This window comes from Dicentrarchus labrax, unplaced genomic scaffold (genome assembly GCF_905237075.1).
Source record: "Dicentrarchus labrax unplaced genomic scaffold, dlabrax2021, whole genome shotgun sequence".
In the NCBI taxonomy this organism is placed as follows: domain Eukaryota; kingdom Metazoa; phylum Chordata; class Actinopteri; family Moronidae; genus Dicentrarchus; species Dicentrarchus labrax.
This window is the reverse complement of record NW_026136710.1, coordinates 12,954,216-12,981,133: the sequence shown is the minus strand read 5'-3', so window position 1 is coordinate 12,981,133 and position 26,918 is coordinate 12,954,216. Positions and strand designations below refer to the sequence as shown.

Genomic DNA, 26,918 nt, shown 5'->3' with positions numbered 1-26,918 from the left:
TAGATCTTCCTAAATGTTAAACACTGGACCATGAGTCATTTGCCCGATGAAGGTCTAGGACCAAAACGTTGCTAATAAATGTTTGTATTGAAGGATAGACATTGTGCAGGAATTTAACTTCTCTACATTTCGATAGTCATCCCACTCCTACTCACTTGCCCTGTGAAGTAGATTTTTTTTTTGTCTATTTTAAATACTGGACCTTGAAATTGTATTTTAGAGGTGTTTTTATATTGTTGATTGGTACTTTTACTCAAATAAAGGATCTGAATTCTTCTTTCACAACTCATGAAAACAGACAACATAAAACAGTGAAAAATGAAACTACTACTTAAATTTTAATATTTTCAGTTTATTTCACTTCATCACTGAAAATAATAATCAACAAAATGAATAAAACATGAACTTCCTTCACTTTCTTGTCACAGTAGTGCTGCCTGTTCCTCAATCCATTTTGCCCAATCAAAGTAATTATGTTATACACAGAGAAAAAGTATGACACAGTTATACTATTTCAAATTAAACATAAATTGCTTTATGGATTTGTGAAATTACACTTCAGGTTAATCCAGCAAATCTTGCTATGATGTTGAGAAACTTGCCTGGTGAAAATATTATTTCCAACACCACCTGTAAAGCCTAAGTTAGCGAGAGAAAGCGAGAGAGAGAGACAAAAATCTCATCTTGAGATATCAAACATGTAAAAACAAGATAAAACTTAAATGAAGCTTTATAAAAGTATAAAGAGTAAAACTACAGGCACAAATTAAAGCCAGACTGTGTGCTTGAAGTACTTAAACCAATAAACAACTTCCTATGTGAGGATGTTTTGTCAGACACACAGTATAACAATGTTAAATCCACAGAACAACAAACTCCAATAATAGACCACAATAGACCTTTATCACAGCGGCCATTTTTACTTGAAATAGTAGGGTCATTACGGTTCTGTTCCACTGTGGTCAGACAGAGTCGAGGTGCTGCTGTTAGCTCACTGTAAATACTCTGCTACACTTAATGGGACAGGACCTTAATTAGTATCATTGGTAACACCAGAGTTTACCCTACTATGTGTTAAACTATACTTTACGTCAAAATGGCTGTCATGAAAAAGGTCGTATTGTGAAATAACGTCTTCACTGCACAAAATGAAAAAGAATGTCGTTTTAAATTTGGGTTGCCTTGAATTGTATTTGTCATTTGATTCTAAATACATTTTAATCCGTGCAAGAATATAGGTGAGAGAGAGAGTTTTGAATCTACTTTTACAATGAAGAGTGAAACTTATCATTTTTAATGTCTCGTGCACTTTTTGGGGGGAGAAGCCAAACAACATCAGCATCTTTCCTGCCTAAAGTCCAGTGGTTCTCAAACTGTAGGGCAGGTTCCACTGGTGGGGCAAAGAGCCACTGCGGGTGGGGTATAACGGGAAAAACACAGAGTGGAACCAGTTTATGTAGGGAAAATTAACAAACAAGTGTTTACTGATGCTATTTGGCCTTTATTTCATAAAAAATCAGCTTGGACCTTTTTATCGTTAGTTCCCCTGTCTGAAGGGGGACAAAAAAAAAGGTTTGCGAACCACTGCCTTAGCTGAAGGTGTCGGTATCCACTGGCAACTGTGTGCAAATTCAACTTTCTCCAGCAGATGGCGACACAGTACAAATATCTGAAAACACTGTCAGAGAAGTCAGAATTATGAAAGGCCTGATGTAGTCTCTGTACTCAAACACACCAATATGCTTTTAACCATGTGTAGGGAGATCTCAACCTATATCTCTACCTCAATTTTTCCAAATGACCATCTTTGAGTAGCGCTGCAGTGCCTTCACAGCTAAATGTGACCAGCGTGCAGACAGACCACAAGAGTGTTTTCCCCGGGCGCCTTCCATGAGACCTGAATGAGAACAATAAAAGAAAGAAATCGTTCTTTGATCGGGCAGTTAACTGAAATTAAAGGCATGCTCTCATCAAAGTCATGTGATTGGTTCCTGCAGGGCACCGGGGGAGAGAGATTTCGTGAGCCTTCATGGGAAAATGGCTGCCTCAATGACAGACCAAAGACGCTGAGTCAAGAGTTTATAGAGAGGCTGCTGCGGAAATGCTGAGTTCTTCTCTCTGAGCTTGTACTGTACTTGTTTCTGTAGTGGATAAGAAGCCTTTTGTCTGTCTGATTCACTTTAGCTGCTCAGTGATAACAGGTAGGTGGACAGTCAGTGGAATAAAAAGACAAATGTAGGATAAATGCTTGTATATGAAGAGCAGCATAAGGAATTACACTCACTGAGCATTAGCCTGTTTAATGAAAAGATGTCATGAATACTGATCTTATTTTTAATAACTGCTGAGGTACAATCTACTGTTTCATTCAGAAATGAACTTTTGACTCTAAATTTAAGACTTTGTGTGCTCTTTACTGCTGATAGCTGCTCCAAAACTCATTCAAACTGCCAGACAGATGGACAGCCTGCATGACCTACTGACTGACTGGCTCCTTTACTAGATGGATGGGTGAAGTGGACGGTGGGGGGATGAGGAGCAGGACACTGGGTGGGTGGGTGGCGAAGGTCGCTGAGGTCAAGGCAGGCAGGGTCCACCCCTCTTCACCTATTGGCCAGAACCGGCCAACGAGTCCTGCGCAGCTTTGAAGCCCTGAAGTGGACAGAATTCCACCACGGCCATGGGGATTGTAGCATGTCATTTGTAGGAAATTTTGGCGAGATGGTCCTAAAAAATGGAGAGGTTGGCCCACGCTTGGAATGCAGAGTTTTGTATTTAGAGGCGCTCGTAGGGTCTTCTCCTATTGATCCTGAAATTACAGACGGGCAGGTGAGAGGGCAGCCTCAATCATCCAGAAAATGCTGCAGAAATGAGCATTGGTTTTAATTTAGAGGGACCGGAACTCCCTCTTCTTTTTCTTTTGATTTGCAAGTCAAAGGCATGAGTTCAGGTCATATTTTCCTAATATTAAGTCATTGAAACTGCAGATGAAATAAACCATAGGAGCATTAATCCTTTGTGCAGCTGCTTTTTTCCTTTAACCTTTTAAACTTTAAACTCATGCTGTGCAGCAAAACATTGTTCAAACACAAAACAACTGTATATTCTATATATTCTGTAAATTCTAGTGGAGAGCCCACAGTTGCTAAATGTACCACAAATGTCTGTAGAATGGCTGAAATAAGGCTGAAATGTCTCTAAAATTATGCAAATATTTCAATTTGATGAAACGTGGCAGTCATACAAAACACTCTCAACAAAGAGTTGTGAAAAAGAGGATTTTTCCAACCTTAAAGCTACTTAAAAGGGGAGAAAGTGTACGTTTATGGAGTTGACTGCACTTCCAGGATCATGTACCTGCACAACACGTTAAACATGTACAGTGATTTTACCTCTTTTTCATAGCTGCAGATGTCTACTCCGAGTCTGACTGGTGAATATATAACCAGGAAAAGTTCATAATAAATTTTAGAGTCAGTAGCACATGAAGTCAGCCAGTGCAGGTAATTTAAAAAAGTGCTGGTATTTATTGGCGGTGGCCCCTGCTCATGTTAATGGCAGAGAGGTTCCTTCCCCTTCTTCTTCTTCTCTTCTCTTCCAACCAGGCATTCCAGGCTTGTTTAAATAAGGCCTGCCTGCCTGCCTGCCTGGGCGCGGGTGGATTCCCCTCTGGCCCTTTGCCCTTTGACCTAAAGTGCATTCCGTATGTAAAGTGAGGAATTCCTCTGAAGTTCAGTTAATGGGGGTGAGTTTTTTCATCCTTTGGACTCTTTGGACAGTGGAAGTGGAAAAACAAGCTCCATGTACACTTATCGGGCGGCTGTGAGTTATGGATGAGGGTTGTTGTTTATCGGTGGCGGTTCAGAATCGATGTCTCCCACCAGCAGCTTTGAAGCTTCAATAAATTTCTGAAATAACCCTCTGGGATCATGACTAATTGATTTAATGGAGGATATTGTGGAGTGGAAGTGAGGGAGTGGAGTTTGTTTGGTTCTTCCATTGGCTGCTGCCCCTACAGCTCTGTTGGTGGAGGAATATGGTGGCTATAATATTAATAATAACAATAATAAAAGGATCAAAGGGTTTTTTAGGAGAGTTTTCCTTATTCAAAATGAAGATCTACAGATAGAAGCTGTCGCATACTGTACAGATTATAAAGCACCTTGGGGCAAATGTGTGATTTGTGACATTGGGCTTATATAAATAAAATGTACTTGACCTGACATGTGAATAGGACCCGTTGTCTAGTTATTCTGTGCAGGCGTTGTCCTCTTTGGCAGAAGTAATTTCTATTTCGTCATTATCTATCTGGTCTTTTTTTCTATGTAGTTTGAGGGTTAAAGGGTTACATTTTCAACAATTTTCCTAACCTGTTTTTAATTCTAACCTTTGTGTTTTGTTGACTTTGGCTTCACTTCTTCATTGTTTGGGGTCATACACAAGCTCCCACTGCTGTTGTATATGTGTAATAATAATAATGATGATAATAACTGTAACTATAACTACCTTTATTCCTTAATATATATTTCTTTAATCTTTTGTTCGGACCTCATTAATTCCAATATGTAGAAGACTGCTGAAGAACTAACACTAACACAAACTGGGCCTGCACATTTCATGAAGGAGAAAAAATACAGAAATAACCAGAAAGTATTTTAATCACGCCAAATAAGAAAATATTTTGTTACATGTTAATTGGGAATGCATAAACAAATATTCCTTTGCAAAAAAGTCAGAAAGACATCTACTGTAGTATGTTATCATGGTGATGATACTAACTGTTTAACTTCCTGTTAGACCTCTTATGAACAAACTGTTCTTACTCCAATAACAGATATCCAAATATATATATTTAAGACTTTGAAGGCAGCGTATACAGTTCAATGGCTCTGGAGAAATATTCATAGGGTGGCAGAAATATATGCTGATTTAATTACAAACAAAATATCAATATTTGCTTGGAAAAGTGAACAAATGAAGATATTTTAACTCAGAAACATTAAATTATTGTGGCACAGTAAAGTATTTAAAAGAAACATCTATAGGTGGCTTCAGAAATCAATAAATTGTTTTATTTCCAAATCTTTTTTCATTGATGTTATGACAGTCTCATGAGTCTACACAGTCTAAAATTTGGTTTCAACACTAATAGAAAATCTGTTGTATTATCTAATCTCTTTACATAATAAAGTGGCTTTTTCTAAAACGTGTCAAACGTTGAAAAATCCTTTTCTCATATAGTTTGTAGAAGTTATGAAGTATGAAGCTAATTTAACAATCCTGCAAAGCTTTTTTTTTTTTTGCTGTTAAAGATGGCCTGGGGTCCTCAGGGGTTAAAGGTAAAGAAGGAGAGACACGTGTTGTTTAGGGACTTATTGTTTTACACATCCAGCTCTGTGGACGTCTGGGCCTTTCCCTTTAAATATCCCAGGTTAAAATCACGGATAATGAGGAGCACAGCCGAGCTCCAGGGTGAAGAAGTATATCTGAGGATGGATCCATGGGGTCGAGGTTCCTCTGCTGTTGTGCTTTAGGAGCCCTGTGTACTGTTGGAGACGCTGTAAAAGGCTGTGCCACCCACACAGCTGGAATGTCATGCATGCAGTCCATAGAGTCTGTTTCAAGAGGGAGGCAGAGGGGGAGGAGGGGAGCCCTCTTTGGAAGAGACAGGGTGCACAGGGGCTCGGTGCTCGGGGTGGGGTCTCCTACCACTACTTCATGAAAAAGATGAAGCAGAAAACTCACTCCCCTCCCACCCACCAACCCCCAAAAAACTTCTCCATTAACCTTTTTTTTGGGGGGGGGGGCTTTTTTTGGTGGGAAATTATCAATGACGATCCATCACGGTTGTTTGGTCTTTGGTCGATGAGAGCAGAGGGGAAATGTGGGGAGAGAGACGTGAGATGGAGGGATGGGGGTTGGGAGAGGTTAAAGGGCAGAGGAAGAAAGGAGGTACATTTTCGGAGGATGGGAGGTTGGAAAAAAACAGAGGGAACAATAACTCCCATGTTTAAAAGGCTTTTCTCAGCCCCCATGACACCCCACACAGGCAGCAGTTTAAAACCAGGGAGTGGTGTTTGTGGCACTTTCCCCTCAGGTTCATTTTAAGAAGAAATATTTTCCCAAAAAAATTTTTGTCTCTGTTTTTGTCTTCTCTTTTCTCTGGTTATTTGTCTGCTTTCAACAAGGGACACTTCAAAAAAGGTTTTCCCCCACTACTATATACCTTCTGTATTTTCCTGTAGATTAAACCTGCTTAAACACATCTGAGCTGCTGGTGTCGATGTTCTGTAAATACAAAATACACGTCCAACAGCTTTTTAAAAATGGAGCCAAACAAGAAAATGTGTGAGAAATCGATTAAAACATAATTGTTTAATTTATGATTCTTTAAAATACAAATGAAATTAGCTAATTTTGTGGGATTATATGAGTTATCTATGTTACAGGAGTGTGTATAAAGTATGCTATTAAAGCTCTTATATCACTATCAGATACCTCAGGAATTAATATAAATCAATATTCAGATTGTAGGCCTGGTTTCAGTACAAGTTGCATTTTCAACTACAGTAAAATTCATTTGTGGCTGTTACTATGAAACAACTGCTTTAATGAATTGTTTGATTTTAAAATGTTACAGTTCTGTAGAATAATTTTTGGAAAACTGAATAAAATTGAGCCAATTGTGGCGTTTAAATCAGGAGACACGTGTTTGAAATAATCATAAGAAATTGTTGTAGTTTCTTTTCAGTGTGGATTTCTGTGAATACAGCCACATTTTACAATTAATCATGATCATTTTCAGTGTTTTGCCATCAATTAAATTCTAGTTATTTAGTAACGGTGTGATTTTCCTTATTTTAAGAATGAAAAATCTTAAATTTGAAATAAACACAAGGTTAAACACATCTTTGAATACATCGAAACCACTGGATAATAACAGAAATTTAAAATGATTTTAAGATATCTGTAAATCTGACAAAGGAAAAATTGGTTAATGACATTTTTTAAAATCTCCTTTTATTGGATGAGGTTTTATTTTTAAATGTAAATACATAATTGATTTGATATTTTAAATACACCAATCTGGTGGAAAAAAAGAAAAAGTATCTCTCAGTAGGTTCATTTCACTTCACCGGAGCAGATAAACTAACATCTTCAGATGAACTTTGATTGAATTAATTCTGATTTAAAGCCATAAAAAGACACAAAACATTTCAACAAATCAATTATTTATATTATACATTAGTTATGTTGCATGTGTGTCCTTTTCCAAAGTGGAATGATTTTAACAAACAAGTGTCTGTGAAGGGAAAAGCAACTAAAGTCATTAAAGTTCTTTTTAAATACTTTTGAATCACTTAAACAGTTTGACGGTTTTATAAGGAAACTGTGAATGATGTTCTGGTAGATTATGATTATTTATATTCTCCATGAAATCAGATTTAAAAGCTATAAATCAATCCTAAATCAACACTGAATCATTTGATTTATTTAAATACTTTCTGAAATTGTTGTGTCCCAGAATTAATCTCACATAATGAGCAAAAGTAGCTGCAGCTTTTTTATTCTCATATAATCTGGATTCACTCACTTCCACAGTGTGAACACCTGATCCTGTGTAGATTATCTGAGTCTTTAAATGTCCATCATGTGAATTTCAGACAGATTAAATAACCTCATCATTAAGGCACTCGAGCCTGACTTTCCATTCTGTCTGTTTTTATTACTTCATGAATTGTGAAAGGTTAAACCATACAGTTTTAGCAGCAGTTATGAAATCAGAGGATATAATTAGAATTGTTATAATTAAACAAAATGCCTCCACAAGTCCTCCTGTTTCAGTTTTCAGAGCACTTTGACAGGACACTCGCCTGTGTGAGAGGCAGAAGGGGCATCACTGCTCCAAACCTGCACCGGATCCATCATGCCCCGCCTTACATCAAACATTTTTTTGCCGACTGGCTGCACAATCAGATCCCTTCTGAGTGGGCTGGAGTCGGGTGGGTGTGAGGGGAGTAAAAAGTGGGCCCTCTCCCACTGGATAATGCCATTATTTCAGCTCCTCTGGCCAGGAATGCCAAATTTCACAGCCCGCTACTCCTCTCTGTGCGTCAATCAAAGCTTCGCAAGGGGCCGAGGCGCCCACTGGGTCCGCCTCCAGCCCCCGTGTGATCCGATCCAACCATTGATCCCTCGGAAACCAGATCACACATGCTCGTTCCGCACATTCTCACTCAAACTGCGACATTTGCGCAACTTTAAGAACAATTTCGTATTTAGTTATTATTTCCTAATTATTATTTAATTTTATTAAACTATTTTTTGTTTGTTAATTAAGGGATAAATCTATGCGCACATGTCTTTATATTAAAAAGCGATTTTTATTTTTGTTTTAAATCGATCAATATTATAGGCCTGATCCCCGCTGCCTGTGTGAGAACATAAGCCGGTTTTTAGGAACATATCTGAGCTTAATGAACAGCATTACTGTCCCTCCTGAGGCCAATTAGAGGCTAATTATAATCCCCTTTGTAACTGCACAAAAGGGGTTTTTGCGCCAAAATGTAAATAAAATAATTAGTGATCAAGTATCCAGATACAGTGAGTGGAGAGAGGAAGGAAGGGAGGGAGAGAGGGGGGGGGGATGAGAAATTTGTGAATGGGACACAGATGACGGCAGCCATTCGTTGCGCGGTGTGACGCGGCCCCGCTCGGAGCCAATCCCGTGCGCGCTGGAAATGTTGAACACGCCGAAACCAAACCAATGGCTCACCATATAGCAAAGACTAGCGCAGGAAGAGGCCAATCAGTGGGAGGCATGCAAACGAGGAATTTGCTCCGGCAGGCTCTGAATGTCAAGTAGTCAAAGATGGAGTCCGGATCTGCGAGGCCGTGTGCTTGTGCATGGGAAGACTTGCGATTTTTTTTTTCTCTCTCTCTCTCCCTCTCGCTCTCTCTCTCTCTCTCGCTCTTCAACCTCCGCACATTTGGTGTGTAGTCGGTTCCAGCCCGCCGGGAACGACGGCGTGAATCCACAAAGCAGCGGACCGCGAGGTGTGGTTTGTGGAGAGGGTTTGCTTTTCTTTGTTTTATGGACAACTTTTTTTTTCTCTCTCTCTCTCTCTCTCTCTCTCTCTCTCTCTCTTTGCCTATAACGGATTGTCCCTCCCTTGGCTAGATACTATTCATGATTTTGGAGGAGGAGGTGGTTGTGCAGTGAGAAGAGGAGGAGGAGGGGGAGGAGGAGGGGGAGAGAGAGAGGTTGTCCGCTGTGAGTTGTGGCCGATTTTTCTTTGCGTAAATGGTCAGGAGCTCCGCGCAAAGTTGGAACTTGCAGAGGTCGAGACGCGGAGATCGGCTGGTTATTTATGCGACTTGTGGGAGGAAAAAACAGCGATAAGAGTTGAGTCAATCTCTCGTGCGCTGCGCATCTGGAAGCTCGCTCCAAAACTTGATCAGGACACGATTTAACGCCTTGTGGGTAGATAAACCTTATTGGGCTGTTATCATAGTGTAATGGGTCTCTGAGGGGGACGTTTTCACGGTGTTGGCGTATATATATATATGTGTGTGTGCGTGTGTGTGTGCAACCTATAGGCTGTTGTGCAATCTAACAAGTCGTCAGTATTGTACTGTGGGGCTTGTGAGCTGGCAGGAATGGCTTGCAGAGCAGACCCAGTGCTTCTAACGTGAAGGAGGCGTATAGGCCGCTCACACAAGATGTATGGCGGAAGAAAACGTAAAGCTTTCAGGAACAGGTAAAGGAAGAAAAAAATAAAGAAACCAAGAGCACCTTGATGTGTTTTTTTCTCCAGGAATAATCAGATGGATCAGGTATGAGAGAGCGTCGTGCTGTTGTGGAGATTTTTCCTTTGATGGTATAGATTCTGTGTGTTGTGTAACGACGCGTTGATTGTGCAAACTTGCAGGACGTATTTTTGCTTTTATTTTAAGGTGTTGTTGCAGTTTATTGTGAAGTAATTTCTCTGTAAACGGAGCAAAGCAACTTTTTGTGAAGTTTTTTTTTCCTCCCTCCCCTCTCTCTCTCTCCTTCTTTAGAAGAAATCAATTTACTTTATTTCGTCTCCGCCTGTTTGTGTTTATTTCCAGCGACCATTTGGGCGCAGAGGGATTTATTGTAACTCTCTAATGATAGAAAATGTATTTGATAATTTAGGTATGGAGGGGTGGCAGCCTGTAGTTCTCTGAAAGCTTTGGGAGTGTGTCTCCCCCCCCCTCCCCTGTCTCCAACCTCCCATTTCTCCCCCCAAAATTAGAATGCATGTCATTCACTGGAGAGAATAGTATGGGCCCACATGCTGGGAAATTCCCATTCTCCCAGGGTGAGAGTAACCAATGCTGTTTAATTTAGGAAGTTCATTTAGCTCCACCATTGAAAAGTTATATTGTTAAACTGTAATATCCTAACTTTGGTCTCACACAGAGGAATCATAAGTGCTATTTAAAAAAGGAAAAAAAAGGGGGGGGGATTATCAACAGTTTGCAAACTTTAAAATCCAGATTGACTTTTGTTCCATTTGAGTAATTCTGTGATCTTAACTATAGTTTTTATTCATTTTAGAAATAAAAAGCACAGGAGTTTATAATCCGCTTATAATGTACTTTATGTGATTTATTTTTCTTTTCTTTCTTTTTGAGAAAAAGGTGGATAGTTGAGTCAGTATGTGCAGTGGAGTCTGATGGTGTCCATGTTGTTGTCCACTGCCCTTTTTCTGTTGCACTACTGGACATTGAGATGAGCAGTGCAATATTAAAAGGGCATTGGCTGATAAAACAGAGACCCACACCTCCCTTTACTGCCTTAACTCTTAACCTGCACACGGTGGTTTCCTTAAATGTGATTATGAGTGTGTGTACATATAAAATCCAACCTGTTATTGTGCTTTATTTTGTAGAAGTTAGGACACTGTTGAATTAGTCAAATATCTGGACTCTAGATTTAATTTGATCACTTAAACACCAAATAAATCAGCTAATTCCAGATTTCAACACAATTTGAGGATTTCCATACCTGCCTTTTCCTCTTTGAACACCCAACAGTCGATCCAGACAAACAGCATTGTTGCTTATTTAAATGTAATTGGAGTTTGGCAGTGAAGAATGGCTGTCCTCATGTCCACGTGCTGACACATGCTGAGGTCAGCTGCTTTGACAATGTTGCACTACTGTACCATCCATTCTAGCAGTGCAATAGTATTGTCATAGCATTTGGCCCCAGCTCACACTAAACTGGTGCTAAAGGGCTCGTTTCAAAAACGAGTTTGTGTAGAAGTGGAGCTGATGACTGATGGCAGGTGGTGGCGTGGAGCAAAGCCTCCTAAACTGTTTACCCAGTTCTGTATTTACAGAAGCGAGTTTACACACATTTGTTGGCCGACATAAGCCCTCATGACCTAAATTTAAATATATGTGTACATTTGAACTGACGTTCGTTTAGGAATGAGGAGTTCTAAAATAGGAAGAAAACAAATTACATTGTGCTTTTTCCAAACTATGATAAAGATTTTTGTCCATCTTGGTGCATTGTTTGGAATTTACCCACCTTTTTAATTTACAACACAGCTCATGACAAATGTGGCTGATTATGTAAAGTGAATTGTAAAAATGCTCAAAGAAGAGCAAATTAGCTTTAATAAAACCTGAAATACTTAATTAAAAAAATATATTTCTGGTGCATTTTAATACCTGAAATCTTTCCATTATCTGAACTTGATTTTCAAGTTTTGTACATTTTATGGCAAATGAATTTCTCTGTTAAATCCACAGTTTTTCAGTGTAGTTCAGTCTCCTGTGTTTTTCCTTTTTACCTGTGTGTTGTTTTGTCATCACACAAACACGGTGTCAGTGTGCTGATGGTAAAATAAGCAGATGAAGAAGGGGGAAAAAAAGAGGGGGGGAGAGGTTGATGTGTGTTTTTGAGCATCCTCAGTGGTAGCAGCAGGTCGATGGGGGGAGGGGAGGTTTGGGAGGAATGTAGGGAGCAAGGCCCTCTCTCCCCCCCCCCCCCCCACCCCACCCTCTCGTTTTGCCCTCTCTTCTCTGTCTTTCTTTCTCTCTGTGTTGAGATTAGGTGTCACTGCTCCTGTATGTGCCTCATGTTCGAACCCTTAAGTAAGAGAGTAAAGAGGTTTGTTTGTTTTGATGACTGTCAGCAGACCTCTCTGGGTGGAAATGTTTAACCACAGTCCAGTTGCTGTTACAAGCTTGCAGCAGAAAGGACACAAGTAATTATTAAAACCAGAAAGGAAGCATAGTTTTGGGCACAGATTACCCTGCTGCAGTGCAACGTTTCAGGTGGAAGAATGATTGTGTGAATTAAAGCCCAATTTGTTTGAGTCTTTGTGGCTTCAGAAAAATACTTTTGAGTTTAAGAAAACTCAGTTGTAAAAGTGCATTTATGTGATTGCACACTAAAGGGAAGGCAAAAGGAGACCTCAGTCACTCGACTGTGTGAAATTCTCCCTGAGTAAAGAACGTGACTTGTTTAGGCTTGCTTGCAATGCTTGCTGGGAAATCCTGGAATGTGTGGAATGGGGGACGGTGGTGCTTCTGCAGTTATCTGACTGCATAGAGCAGCAATGAAACATGTCAGCGGTGCTTTTTTTGAGCAGCTTTTCATGTGCAGAATAAAGTACAGAGAATACAAGCTAATGAGATAATGACATCTGCATTTCATTAAATACATAAAACACAACATATTCAAAGTGCTACGCATAAAACGAATGTTTGGGTTTGGTTTTTTTTTTCCTATTGCAATGTGTCTGTGGGCCTGTTGTCAGTTTTCATTACACTGTAGTTAATGAAGGTTTTTTTAAACATAAATGAAATCACTGTTGTTGTAAAGAAAACTGTTGTTCAAACACGTGACAATAATATGGAATAAACAGAATTAAATTGTTTTAAATAATTTGTTCTTTGTGCTATATCAACCATTTTTGATCAACAGAAACTGATGTTTTTTTCTTTTTCACCTCCTCTCTGAATAAAGATGATTAAATAATTTTTTTCAGTTGCTCATCATTATTGTTTTGGGAAAGACAAAAGCAGAATTTGATGTTTAAAAGAAATCAGTTTTCGTTATCAGGTGTAAAAATCTGATATAGGCTTGAAATAGTCAATTTGACACCGTTATGCCTGACTGAGTCTGATGGTAAAGAACTAGAACACTGACAAAAACAAGAACCTTATTCCTCTGTAAAAATGTAAATATTATTATTACACTGAAGCACTGAAATATCAGGCCTGATAATGGCCTGCTTGCTTCTGCGGTTGTTCAGAGGGGAAAATATATCACAGTGTGAGTTAGTTTTGTTGGAGTGATTCTTAAATGTTCACAGAACAGCTTTAATTCAGTAAGAAACTTTAGTCTTTTTTTTTAACCTCATAAGCAATACTTTATTAACTCATAGTGTGCAGCCAATCTTTGTTCAAACCCTTTATTTTCCTTTTTAGAGGAAATTAAATTACAATGTTTCACTCAGATTAAATGTTGGTAAATGTGTAAAAAAAAATCTGTTGCATACGTCTACAATATGTCAGTTTGATGTAGTGGCACAGCTAAGAAAACACGACGTCTTAAGCTTGAACATTAAGTGTAGATAATGACGTTAATGGAAAGAGCAGTTACAGAACATACTGTCATATAGTGTTTGAAAGAGTATTTGTTCTGAAATTAAAAGACTTAAATTGAAGAGGAAAATCACAATTTCAAAATGTTACTGGTTTGGTGTGTTCTGTGAAAATCAACAGCTTTGAGATTAAGATAGGATACATATTTTGTGATGTAAATAAAAAGCCACAGCATAAAATGCTAATTGTTATATTTTAATAAAATATGAAGCTGTACAGTGTTGCTTTCAAGTGTATACGTATCAGATGTAATACTCTTGGGGTTACTACAATGCACTTTGAAAAGACATTTTGTATCGTGATATAATGAAATAGAAACATGCTGCGCAAACAGCTTCCTCTTCCTCCTCTGTGTTAATACAATAACAAAAGGTTTGATCAAGTGTTGCATCATTTTAAGGTAAACAGATCATTTATGTAGAGTGACATGTGGGTGAAACTCGAAACAAAACAGCACAGAGAAACTGATGCTTCTCACACCTCTGCAGTACAGGTACGCTGTGTGTGTGGAGACGGATCTTATATCACAGTGAAGTGTATTGTGTCAAGGAGAGGAAGAAAAGTGTGTGTGTGTGTGTGTGTGTGTGTGTGTGTGTGTGTGTGTGTGTGTGTCTGTGTCTGTGTGTGTGTCTGTGTCTGTGTGTGTCTGTGTCTGTTGTGTGTGTGTGTGTGTGTGTGTGTATGTGTGTGTGTGTGACCAAAAGTAAATTTACAGCTGTGTTTGTTAGATGCCATTTGAGGGAAATACTTAAAGAGGTAAAAACATGTTATTGTGTGTTTGTGGAGGAGCTTCTTTTCAGTAAGGGTTAAATATTTTTGAAGCACAATTTGCTACACCCTGAACCAGAAGACTTGTTTGCAGACTAAATATGACCAGCAGGGATGTAGTTTATCTTATGTCATTTCCTTCAGTTTCTTCCAACAATTTAGTTTCTTAAGATATAAACAAAGACACAAAGCTTCAGTACAAATTTCAACAACAACATCCACACAGATAGGTAGCAGAGTGGCAGCTTAATGCCACCCATAAGTGTGTAGAATCAAAGATCTGGCTACATTTTGTAATTGTTCACTGTTCATCATTCAATAATACAAATAAAAATTATGACAAATGATCAAATGAAAGTTTAAATACAGAACGTTGCATGAAATTAAGGCTGGGGGGCTCTAAGGTTAGTTTATGTGTACAATGACAAAAAACAATCAAGAAATGATTACAAAAACTGATTACTGACGGTTGCTAGGAGACATGAAAGCTGAGCATTTGTGCAGGTGAGAAAATAAAACACATGACCAATAGAATAAAATGAAAAGAAAGAAAACAACAACAATAAATCCAGGTGACAAGCAGACAATGACAAAGGAAATCCAAATAAACTGAAATAGCCCTGATACAGGAAATGAAATCATCTAGGAAATGTGTGTATTTGTGTATGTGTTTGCAAGGGGGAGGTCCCAGTAAATGCAGTGGGTGTATCCTAATTTGGATTTGCCTGTAAAGTTTAATTTGAAAGACCAAAACAATGCAGCAGCACATAGCAAGTGTCTGGAAAGCCAAAGATCTGCACTGACAGAAAATAATAAGGATTCTCACACACAGATTTTCAAATATTGAAAATCATTCTTGAAAACTTATTTTTTAATAAAGGTGTATGGACTTCTGTGCAAAGGCAAAAGCCCTTAATTTATTATTATTGTCATTATTTGAACATTCAAGATCTGCTTTATCATGTGGACAAATATTTTGAGTCAAGTTGGAGAAAATAGTGTGATGTCTTTGCCTAAACCTCTAAAAAAAAAAAAAAAAAACAGATGAACCAAAGCAGAATGACCAAACATCAGCTGAGATTCTTTTTCTTTGTTTCACTGCACTCAAACACTCAAATTGAGTTAGGGTACTCTGCCTTTAGGCATAACAGCACTTTACTGCAGTAATCATTAATATCTGTCATTGAAGCATTTCTGACACACACACAAAGTCGCTCGAATAAAGTTTTAAAAAGAGCAGTGTTGCAGCTAGTTTTTAAGAACTAGAGGTCCATTGCTGTCAAGGTAAAATGTTTTGAAACAGCACAACTCAGAAACCAAAATCAAGGTAAGAAAGATTACGTTAGGCTCCAAGAAAAGATATAGATAAATAGGAAATCAACTAAAATTACTTGTTGGCTACCAAACCAAACTGCTAGCCTAAGTGTGCTATGATCTCTCTATTTTATGTAGATGTTGTCTTTATTATCATATATTTACATAGCGATGGTTAAACAAGTGAGTCATCAAATGGAAATGAATGCCTTTTGCCTCGGCAGGACCGTATTATCATGCAGACAATGCAAAGGCAGACTACCTGAACTTCAAAAAAAGGGTCAACGCTCAAGTGTGACCTTAAGATTGTTTTGTAGATCAATAACTTCATTAAAAGCACAAATCACAGCCACATTTCCAATATTATGTAAACACTTAATTTAGCAACAAAACCCTTTAAAGTCATTTTCCTCAGTTCTACACTCTTGGACCTAAAGTGCTTTGCCTTTTTAAGGCAGAGTAGAGTTTGAAACATTTTAGTAAACAGAACACACGTCAAACTCAGCTCTGGATCTTACTCCTGATATAATGTGTTCTTTCTTATTTCCATCCAATGAGTTTAAGCCAAGGTTCATGTTGTTTCCTGACATCAGTGGAGGCTTCATGATGATGACTACGTCAACATTAAAGATGAGACAGATACCATCAGTCAGGGATCACTATTAACTAAAATGGCCGATGCTCCATAAACAAGCTGCTCCTCTAAACAGGAGCACAGCAGGAAAACTGATCCTGATACTCGGAGACACTTCAACCCTGCTGCAATCATTTCCTGTGAGAGTAAAAAAAACACTCATACATAATCATATGTGTGCACTGATATCACACAGTAAGGAAGTGTGTGTGCGTGTGTGAGAGAGAGAGAGAGAGAGAGAGAGAGAGAGAGGAAACAAATTCCTCTCATCTCTTTTGATGAAGGTTCGACTCTGGTGGAAGGACTGTCAGGACCAAAGAGACAACCAGAGGGAGATACAGACTATGTGCACCAGTGGTGGAATGTAACTAACTACATTTACTCAAGTACCATACTTAGGTACAGTTTTCATGGTATTTGTACTTTGCTTGGGTATTTCCATGCTATGCTACTTCCTACTTCTGCTCCACATTCTGGAGGCAAGTATTGTACTTTTCACTCCACTGTATTTATCTGATAACTTTGGTTACTGGTTAGTTTTGCAGATTCAAACTGTCAAACATACAAAATATGATCAATTAATAAATTCTGATATGTTGACATAGATTGAGCTACCTTAAAATATTAGCTCCACCTTTAGCAGCTCCAACATTAGTGATGCTTACTGATACACATGAATGCATTACTAATTATAGTCCAGTAATATAATGTATATATATGTATATATATATATACAAATGTCACATTTTGATTATGTGAATGCTTTTGTTGATGAGTGAAGGCACAGCTGAAGGCTCCTGATATTAACATTCACTGACACAATGAAAAGAGCAGAATAAGATTCATTCGGGGAACATGGAGGAGTTTATCCTGCCGGTAGATCAGCTGCTGTGTTTACTGGGGAAGTGTTCTTCTGTGTTTTATTGTTATCACATGATCCATGTTATTGGGAAAATAGATAATTATTTAGTGTGATAAAACTGTGTGATAAAACCATACAGACACACACACACACACACACACACACACACACACACACACACACAAGAGAGAGAGAGAGAGAGAGAGAGAGAGAGAGAGAGAGAGAGAGAGAGATCCATCTTCAGGTCTGTTGAAGAGGTGATTCACTGCCATCCAGTGGACAATATATGTAGTACAGAAGGAAAACCTTAAAGAGTCAAGTTATTATCTAACTTGCTTCTACCAACTTCTAGTTCTGGTTTTATTTGCCCAGATTTCACATTATCTGTCTCTGAGATTTCTGCCTCCATTTTATTCAAAGAGCAGATATATTACATCTGAGAAACTCAACAGCAATGTGTCTTTCCAGAAACAGTGTCGTGGTTACTCTGAATAATCCAAAGACTTCACTGTGAAAATGTTTCATTGAAACTACTTTCTACAAAACAAGTAGTCCCCCTTTCAGTCTCAAAATCCGTTTACACTGTAAAATAATGATTGGAGCATGTCCTTTAATATTAGCTGAACTCCTCTAATATTATATAAACTGGTACGTTTAGTTAAAGTTGTTGTAGTCTGATGAAAACAACAAAAACAGATCACAAGAATTATTTATTGAAATGATTTCTGTCGCACAAAAAAAACAAATAAAGTTACTTCTTAAAAACCATTACACAAACCTGAGATTGAAAGTGCACATGCACCACTACATGTAACAATAGATTAAGACGAATATGCACTCGTATATACAGTAACCCTGAGTCTGTTTGCTTTGAATCCCAAAATCTCAACATACTTTATTTATAGGTTAATTTATCAAACGTTGCATGGCAAAGCATTTCCACTAGGTGGAGCAATACGTTTAGTTTTTTGTAAAGGAGGCACATCGTGCCTGCAACACACCCTTTATACAAGCACAGGTGCAAACAGTCACCTTCATCAGTGAGAACTGTCCATATGACACTTAGAAGCACATTAGAAGATTCCTCTGAAGCATCTTCTCATGTTCTTCTTCTTCTGAAACATTTCAGCTGTGTTCAGCACTGCAAGAGAGAGAAATGTTAATAAACTATTAACAGAATTCAGGGAAGATCTGGTAATATGCAAATACTGCATCATAATGATAATAACCTTAGCTTCTGTTCATCGTGACAATGTTGTTGGTGACGGTGAGCTCCGATGAACAGAAGTCAGCCGAGTTTTGAGCCGCTACCTCATGAGGCATCTGAAAGAGAATTGCCGTTGTGATAAACTATGACAGAATACAGATTTATTTTCTGTGTAGCATGGGTGAGGACTGACCAGGACCGGGGGAGCCATAAAGAGGTAATTGAAGGGGTAGTGCAGCAGGTTGATGCAGGTGGACGAGTATAAATCTGCATAACGCATCAGCTGGCTGGCAAACAGCGTCTGTCTGGAGCCGCTGCGCAGGAGGCTGCCCATCTGGCCGTAGGACATGTCCATTCTGTAGGTCAGCACCTGTAAACACAAAACAACAACCACATCAGCAAAAACAAAACACCCAGACAGAGAGTAATAAAACATGAAAAACACCTGAAACATAACTGCTGAGCTTAGCAAAACACCCTGGTGTTGGTTTCTGTAGCAGTTATGCATTCTCAAAGGTTTTTTAAATTATTTTTCTGGCCTCGAAAAAAAAAAACCAAACAATCCCACACACTGTGCATCGATTGAACTCACTTTATAATAATAATAATAATAATAATACACAGTACTACTACTACTACTACTACTACTACTACTACTAATAATAATAATAATAATAATACAAATAATAGACAGGTAAATAAACAAGGCAGAGTATAAAACAAATACCTTTCCTCATAGTATCATCCATACCTTTATGATTAAGTCAGTAAATGATACAGCGTCACTGTGAACCATGAACTAACCCCTTTACCCTGTGTATTTCTCTAAATTCTACTATACATGCATAATATGGTGCAGTGCTAAATAAATAAGTAAATAAAAGTTAACATTTATATTCTGGTTCTAGTTGCACCTTCCTGTTAATCTTCAACAGAGTTCAATAAATAAAATCTCTATTAAAGAGTGATTCCACTGATGAAAACACAGAGTGTGCACACAATATAACTTTTAGTATATTAATCCTACGCACTTATCACTAAGACTAAGAACTTTTTTTTAAATTATTGCTGCAATGTACATATTTCGAGCCTCCCAGTAGGCAACAAATGTCCCGTTAGTTCACATTGTTAATGATCTAATGTATTGCTATGAACAAAGTTCTCATTGCACTGACTTGAGCTGTCAATATAAAGGGAAGGAGGTCTCAAGAGCCCCCTATGTCATTAAAACAGTGATTTCTTTAGCAGTGTTAAAAAATGTGTTTTGATATGTGGAGCTCACCTTCATTCTCGTCTGAATGGCCCTGATGTCGGGACACTCTTGACTGCCGCTGTCCAGATGCCTTCAGACGACAAACACAGAAAACAATAACAGCTGTTTCAGCCCTTCACCTAACGACATTAAAGCTCTTGTACAGTAAGATGTTGGCATGGCAACAATGTTACTAAAACTTGGTAAATGTCTGATAAATGACACAGTTGTTGCAGCTTAAATCAGTGGGTGTAAAACATCAACAAGGTTAAACTTAATTATTAACATCATACACATGACAGTTTGTTCGATTTCCTTAACAATTTGCATTTTTACGTTCACTACGGCAGATCATGAACAAATCATGAATTACTAAAACTATACTTGATACAGATTGAACTAATGCCTTTACTACTGATGGAATAATGTTATAGATTCATTCATTCTTAGGGTATAAATTAAAAATCATATAATGTATTCATCTATTCCATGTGAACTCATCATTCACCATAAACTGTTTATAGTTAACATTCAATAAGATATGATTATGTAACAACTACAGACCGACACAAACTCACTTGTAAATCTCAGCTAAGAAGATGTCGAGACGTTTCAGCTCCTCAAACAGATCTGCAAAACCAAGAAAGTCATCAAGACTTTGAAGATCAACAAAATGATCACAATAACACCGGATGTTGTCTGCTTGTTCTTACTTTTCTTCTCCTCCCACACTTGCAGCTCCTTGATGAGCTCCGGTACCACCAGGAAAGTCTTCCAGCCCTGACGTTTCTTAGATTTGAGGATGTCGCCAAAGATGTGGTCGCCAACGTAGAGGATGTCTTTACCTTTCACATCCAGCAGATCGCAGACGATGTCTGATGATCCTGCAACCGGACGTTCATTTGAAATATTACATAAGCACGAATGAACAAATTCATCCTCATCACAAACACACATAAAAACACTTGTATGGATGGAGGGAAAGATAAGACGGTAATAATTATAATCTTATAGACATAAGCAATTGTGAAATCTAACCACTGCTAAATAATTAATATTGAATCAATTATTTTACTTTTAAAAATCATCCAAGGTCATTTAAAATTCTGTAGTACTTCTTTTTTTCAGACAGAAAAGTGTCTGAAAGGAAAAAAAGCTCAGATGAGCAAGTTTAAATTTAAAAGTATAACAAATAACTAATAATAAACATTATTTATATAGCACCTTTCAAAACTATGTTTTAAACAAATCCACACCACAATTAAATAAAATACAAAGTAAAGTACAATAAAAAACACAAAATACAATAAAATTATAAATTATAGATAATATATAATAATATAATAATATAATATCATTATATAAACAAATAAATCACATAAAACATAGTGGAACTAAAAACAACCTAATAATCTAATATTAAGACCTAGAAACCACATAAATTTAAATGATTTTCAGAGTAAAACATTTAAATTCAATTAATTAATTAGATGAATATCAAAATCAATAATATTGAAATGAAACTTTTTTGCTTCCATATTTGAACATTTATTTATCCTTGTAAAGGGTGAGCATTTGGGGTCTAATTATATTTCCTTATCCATAATCTTAAATTACAGCCCCAAATGTTCACCAGAATTATAACCCCTAATAAACCTTAATAATAAATCAATCACTATTGTCTGTACAGAATCCCATCGACTTTCTGTCTGGAAAACTACATACCGCTACCTAATAGTCAAAATAGGCCCAAACTGGACATATCAATAACCACCTAGTGTGTAAAAACTGTACTAAATATTCTTCTTTCACCCACTATCTATTTGTGCAGTTAAATACAAATGTGACAATTAACTGAAAATCCACAAATAAATAAAATCACATGAATGAATCTCACCTCCGGAGTAAACAGTGCCATGCTGGAGGTCGCCTGTGTAAGTCCCAATCCGAAGTTTTCCTGTGTGCTGTGTCCAGAACACAACATATCACTGAAACCTGCTGCAGTTCAACATTAACATGTAAAAATCTTCAGTTTAGGAGAGACTATTTCATACCGTGTCCACTTGTCTCAGCACAGTCCCCTCCGCGAAGAACAGTGGCTTTTTGGTATCCACGACGACCAGGTCGAAGAAAGAGTGCCAGGACTTTTTCGGACTTCCAGACTAGAATGAAAACTAATGTTAAATTCACAGGACTCCATTAAATGGACACTTTCCTAATAATAAAACCACTTAATACACTTACTTTAGCATTGCTTTCAAGTAGGTATTTCATAATGGACTTGATGGAGAAGGAGAAAAAAATAAGACGTTAGAATAAATTATGTTTTTGAAGGTTCATATAATTTGTATTGGCACTATTAGAAGCTCACCTCAGTGTAGTTGTAGTCACTGTTGGTGGCCAGGAAGACCTTGGCCACCTCTTTAATCCGGGTCAGGAGTACAGGGAGATTTGTCTGTAAAGAACATATTCATTTATTTATTGTATGTCAGAAAGCTCAAACACATTTTGATGCATATTCTTGTCAGTTTACTCACATCTTTGACAACATATTTCTCCAAATTCTTGATGGTTCGTTCCTTTAGGATTCCCTATACAGCACAAACAGATACAGTATACCAGTTACTGTTCAGTAGAGACAAAGTAGGATTTCCCAGGCCAACAATGGGGCACAATTCTGTATAATTTAATCTGTTAATTCACCGTATCGTGAATGAAGTCCATTGCATCTCGAACATCCTGGAACATGCTTCTGTAGGACATAAACAAGTCGCCATGCTGGTAACCCTTCAGGAGTCTGAAAGAAAAACGTAACAGCAGAGAAAAAGTGGTGAGGTGTGTGTGACAAATAATTCATGGATTGATTTATAACAGTTCAGATCTGAGAGGTAAAACAGGAGCGGCGAAAAAGAGTCAAACCTATGGGGGAAATGAAACTCACTTTGTGTATCTCGTGCATCTGGTGAAGAAGTCCACAAGGCAGGTGTAGAGATACGTTTCTGCGGGATGCATAAAAACACAGGTCAGCTAACATTTACAGGATATCATATATATCTTTTTATACTTACAGGATTACACAGAAAATATGAATTTAACTGTCAAATTCAAGATCTTTATTGCCTCTACAGCTGAATTTTATACCTGAAAGATTGAAGAGTGTGTTGAGAATGTAGAAACGCTCAGTGTCGTCTCTTTGAATGAACTTGTTGGGGTAGTATTTGTGGATGTCTTCCCTGTGGAGCACAAACATAACACAGTTTAATATTACAAATGTACAAACATGCAAAACTAACTGACTGAAAAGCTGTAAACAAATGTGCATGAATGTAAATTTTATGGCTCTGAAATCTCTCTCTGTGAAACCTTGTCATAATATATCGAAACAAAACAGATTAGACACCCTCATGTTTATCTGCTGCTGCGGTTTGTAACCAGAGACCAACAAAGACCATGTCTAGCCAGCTCATCTCAGCTGACCATCATGGTGCTGTCACAATTAGCTGTTTGTGCTTCCCTTCTCATTAAATAACTATGCGTGGCATCCATCTATCTTTAAAAACAGAGTATGTGGCGACATTTTTGTACTGTATTCTGTAAAGATTTCAACTTTACCCTTTGATGAAGCAGAAGCCGTGACTGCAGACTAAAATATTCCCATTTGAATCCACCTTCAGGAGGTTTCCGTATGTGGTGTCAATCACTAAACCGCTGTAGGTGGGGGGAAAAGAGAGACGAAGGTGTGAAGGTTATTAAGACATGACAACAATAATTGAAACTTAGCAGTTATTTTAATTATTGATGGATTGATCAATTAAATGCCAGAAATATTCAAAGCTGCCCATCATGGAAATGTTTGGCAATTATTTAAAGAGTAATTGATCATCAAAATAGTTGCAGATTCCTTTTTCCAATTAATTGACTACTCTGTATTATTATTAATCAATTTTATTGTAACATGAATCCTCAGGTTGATTTAAAACTAACCGTGTGGGGAAGCTGGGGTCGTATGTGTAGCGTAGAAGCTCATGAGGGTATCCAATAGACACCATCCTGTCTCTTATCAGCTCAAACCCCAGGCTCTCGTAATCAGGAGACTTATACACTACAAACAAACACACACAGCAAAAACAACACCAGCCAATAAACCTTGTGTAGCCAGGTCAGAATAAAGAATTCAATACAATAGAGTTGAGATTTACAACTTCATACACACAGGTCTTTCTGTTGCAGTGATGCCTTTACATACTTGCCATCGTGTAGTCCATGTCAAAGCCATAGCATTTGATGTTTTCCAGCGTCAGACTTCTGTTGACGAACACCCTGTGATCAACAACAACACAGTTGAAGTATACAGACACATGACCCGGACAAAGACGTCTGAGGACAAGATCTCAGAGATGTTATATAGGGTAAGTTGCACAATCTGTGTGTGTGGTGAGGTTTTCTGAAGGTTCAGTATGTTGCAGAATACACAGTCAGGTATTTGCTTATCGGCGTGTTTGCATCAGTTCTATCCAGATGTTGTGTTTATGTAGGCCTGAAGCAAAGTCTGTGACATTATTAGGTATCCTTGTGGTTGCTTTAATGGCTTAATGGCTTTTTTTTAATCAAAGGATTCTTTTAGAAATTCAGGAACTTCATCTACATCAGACCTCAGTTACCTTGTTGTAGTTTTACTACCCTGCTACCGTCAAGCTGTAAGTCCCTACAGCAGAGGTGGAGCTGGGTAGAGATGTTATCATTACCTTCAGCTATCTCCTCCACTGTTTCAAATGACTGCCAATAAACCAGCACTGGATATTTTTTTTTAAAAACATGGTGTGTTTTTAACAGACGCTGTAACTGTACATTGTTTCCTGTGTCACTTGCTACCAGATGCTCCTCTTTATCAGTGACACCCTGACAGAGAAAGAGAGGCCTATCTGCAGCACCTCAGGTCTGTATGGCCCAAGGCTCAACCCTTGCCTGACAGTTTATACTTGTAAGGTTTCTCTAAATAATTTACCTGCAAGCTCCTGTTTTGTAAGTGTGTTACTGCTGAGCACTGAGGATCTTTCTCCTGGGATCAATCCAGCAAATAAAAGCTGGCCAGAGTTTCTGATGTACTGTAGAAGGAGTGGCTTCTGGTTTCAGTGTCCGCTGATTAAAATATTTAGTGATAGGATCCTTCAGAGGATAGAGGCAGGTGAGCAGTGTCAGGAAGCATTTGTAATTTGTAAAAAGAATAATTTATAAATAGCATAATTATTAAATCACTGAAGAGAATGACTTGTTAATAATGTAGAAATAAATACAGAAAGTGGATTCCTCCTGTCTGGTGTGACCAATCAAACACAGAAAGATTAACTGAGGGGGGGAAAAGTTACAAAACTTCACAATATTGTATCATAGTGTTGTAAAATACCAGTTTAAAGCATGGTAGGAAGGATATTTCAAACATTAATGGTGTTGTTCACCTCGGAGTATATTTGTGTATGACATTGATATTAACCTAAATCAAATGGACTCACTTTTGGTCAAAGCCTCTCTTCACCCTGGGCGCATCAGAGGAGACGATGGGATCTGTTTCCATTGCGTCCTTTGAGTCCATTGTCTGCAAACTTTAAAACGAAGCCTGCAACTGCTCGGATGCTCTGCTACTCTGCTACTTTTTTTCGCCGTCACTCACTACAGAGGCATTTAAATGACCAAAACGTACCCAAGTTTTGTGGGCGTGGAGTTGTTGGTGATGTAAACAGCTGCAGGACACACGCATCCCGGCTCTCTTCTTTAGCTTTGGTCACACATTCGTCCCGCATGACATTTGGCTTTGAACGCGTAGATTGTGTTATCAGAGGCGCACACATGTGCCGGGGCTGTACGCCTGCGTAATTGGGTAGGAGTTTCCCGATGACTGTCAGCCCGCTGTGACCCGAACTGGTACACTGTATTCATTCAAAGCAAAATAGTTCATATGTTAATGTGGTCCATTCGCATTTGGCTTCACCTAAAGCTGCACTGCACAAGTAGGCCTATAGAAGTCAGCAATATGTTCTTAAAGCATTACATGCAAAAGTTCAAATCTATATAACAAACATCTTGTCTCGTGAAAAAAAACATCTGCAGTGTAGAAATATGTGTGAAATAGAAACCAAAATTCAGGAATATCTGTGTTCACATTACATTCAGGTACATTTAGGGACAGAGAAAGTCAGGTTTCATTGTCTCCCTTAAGAGAAAATACTTTGTTATGTGATTTAGATTTAGATTGAAGACCATAAAGCTTCCCATTTTTCACAATGATCTTCATGTCTGATTTTTTGTGGATGATGATAAAAATCTGAGTTGTGTTTTAGGAAGGGAACCTTTTCTGTGACAGATGTTATTTGTAAAGCGTTAGAGAGAAGACACAGCTCTTTGTTTCTGTCTTTTCTGACAGCTGTTATTTCACCATTGCAACATAATGTTTGGTGTCCTATGCTGCAAATTTATTATGATCTAGGATTTGTATGTGCATGATACAAAAAATGTAATTGCTTACCAAGTATACTATATACAGTAAATTGCTATATATTATAATAACTAATGTATTAATATGTGAGCTGCATTTCAGTGTTACAGCTTGTTGAAGTGAAACTAATCTATTATTTTTTACTATTTTACTGTCCTGTATAAACTCACACTGTCGGGTAGTTTAGTTAATAAAGTGTCGAATTTATATAATATGTGTAAAATATAAATCTGTAAAGTAACTTAAGCTGTCAGATAACACAGTGAAGTCAAAAGTGAAATGTTTTTCTCTGAAATGTGGTGAAGTAGAACAACTTTTCGAACAGTAGCTAGCTGAGCACACATTTCTTGTAGATAAACACATGCACACACACACACACACACACACACACACACACACACACACACACACACACACACACACACTTGAGGCCATTTGTCCTGCATGCTGCATGAAGTTTATGCAACTGGACACTGGATGTTCTGATGCGTATCTGTTTGGTCTGAGCTTAAACATGCAGACCACACTGATAACCTAAAGGACCAAACCTTGTTTTAAGTTACAAGGGCAAAGATAAATACAGTCTTGTCTGACAACTGGAGCCAATATCCCCTTGGGACATTTTAAAGATCAATAATGACAGTTCACCACTAAAATAACAACACACAAACACAAAATAGGAACACATTAAAATATACTTTGATACACAATCCCCAAAAAACAACATAAGCCATAGAA

At 37.9% G+C, this 26,918-nt stretch overlaps 1 protein-coding gene across 2 annotated transcripts; it reads right to left on the bottom strand.

Moving 5' to 3' along the window:
- Positions 1-17,923: 17,923 nt before the first annotated feature.
- nt5c2l1 (5'-nucleotidase, cytosolic II, like 1) lies at positions 17,924-25,373 on the bottom strand. 2 transcript variants are annotated; one of them, XM_051413066.1, is made up of 19 exons: positions 25,201-25,367; positions 24,696-24,856; positions 23,937-24,010; positions 23,675-23,792; positions 23,303-23,398; positions 22,832-22,923; positions 22,632-22,689; positions 22,394-22,487; positions 22,228-22,281; positions 22,062-22,145; positions 21,935-21,970; positions 21,745-21,852; positions 21,588-21,654; positions 20,404-20,574; positions 20,269-20,320; positions 19,721-19,781; positions 18,632-18,808; positions 18,461-18,554; positions 17,924-18,372 (listed from the first exon to the last, which is right to left on the bottom strand). In XM_051413066.1, exons 3-18 carry the CDS (start codon positions 23,953-23,955, stop codon positions 18,462-18,464), a joined length of 1,380 nt encoding a protein of 459 aa, XP_051269026.1. In that variant the 5' UTR covers positions 23,956-24,010; positions 24,696-24,856; positions 25,201-25,367; the 3' UTR covers positions 17,924-18,372; position 18,461. The 2 variants fall into 2 exon arrangements, with proteins under 2 accessions (XP_051269026.1, XP_051269025.1); XM_051413065.1 differs by lacking the exon at positions 24,696-24,856 and having other exon boundaries at positions 25,201-25,373.
- Positions 25,374-26,918: the final 1,545 nt, after the last annotated feature.

Coding starts and splice junctions, on each gene's coding strand:
- nt5c2l1 (XM_051413065.1), bottom strand. CDS start 25,280: ATGGACTCAAAGGACGCAATGGAAACAGATCCCATCGTCTCCTCTGAT. Junction 22,690..22,831: donor CACACTCTTCAATCTTTCAG/GTATAAAATTCA, acceptor TGCATCCCGCAG/AAACGTATCTCTACACCTGC. Junction 21,971..22,061: donor GTGACTACAACTACACTGAG/GTGAGCTTCTAA, acceptor TTCTCCATCAAG/TCCATTATGAAATACCTACT.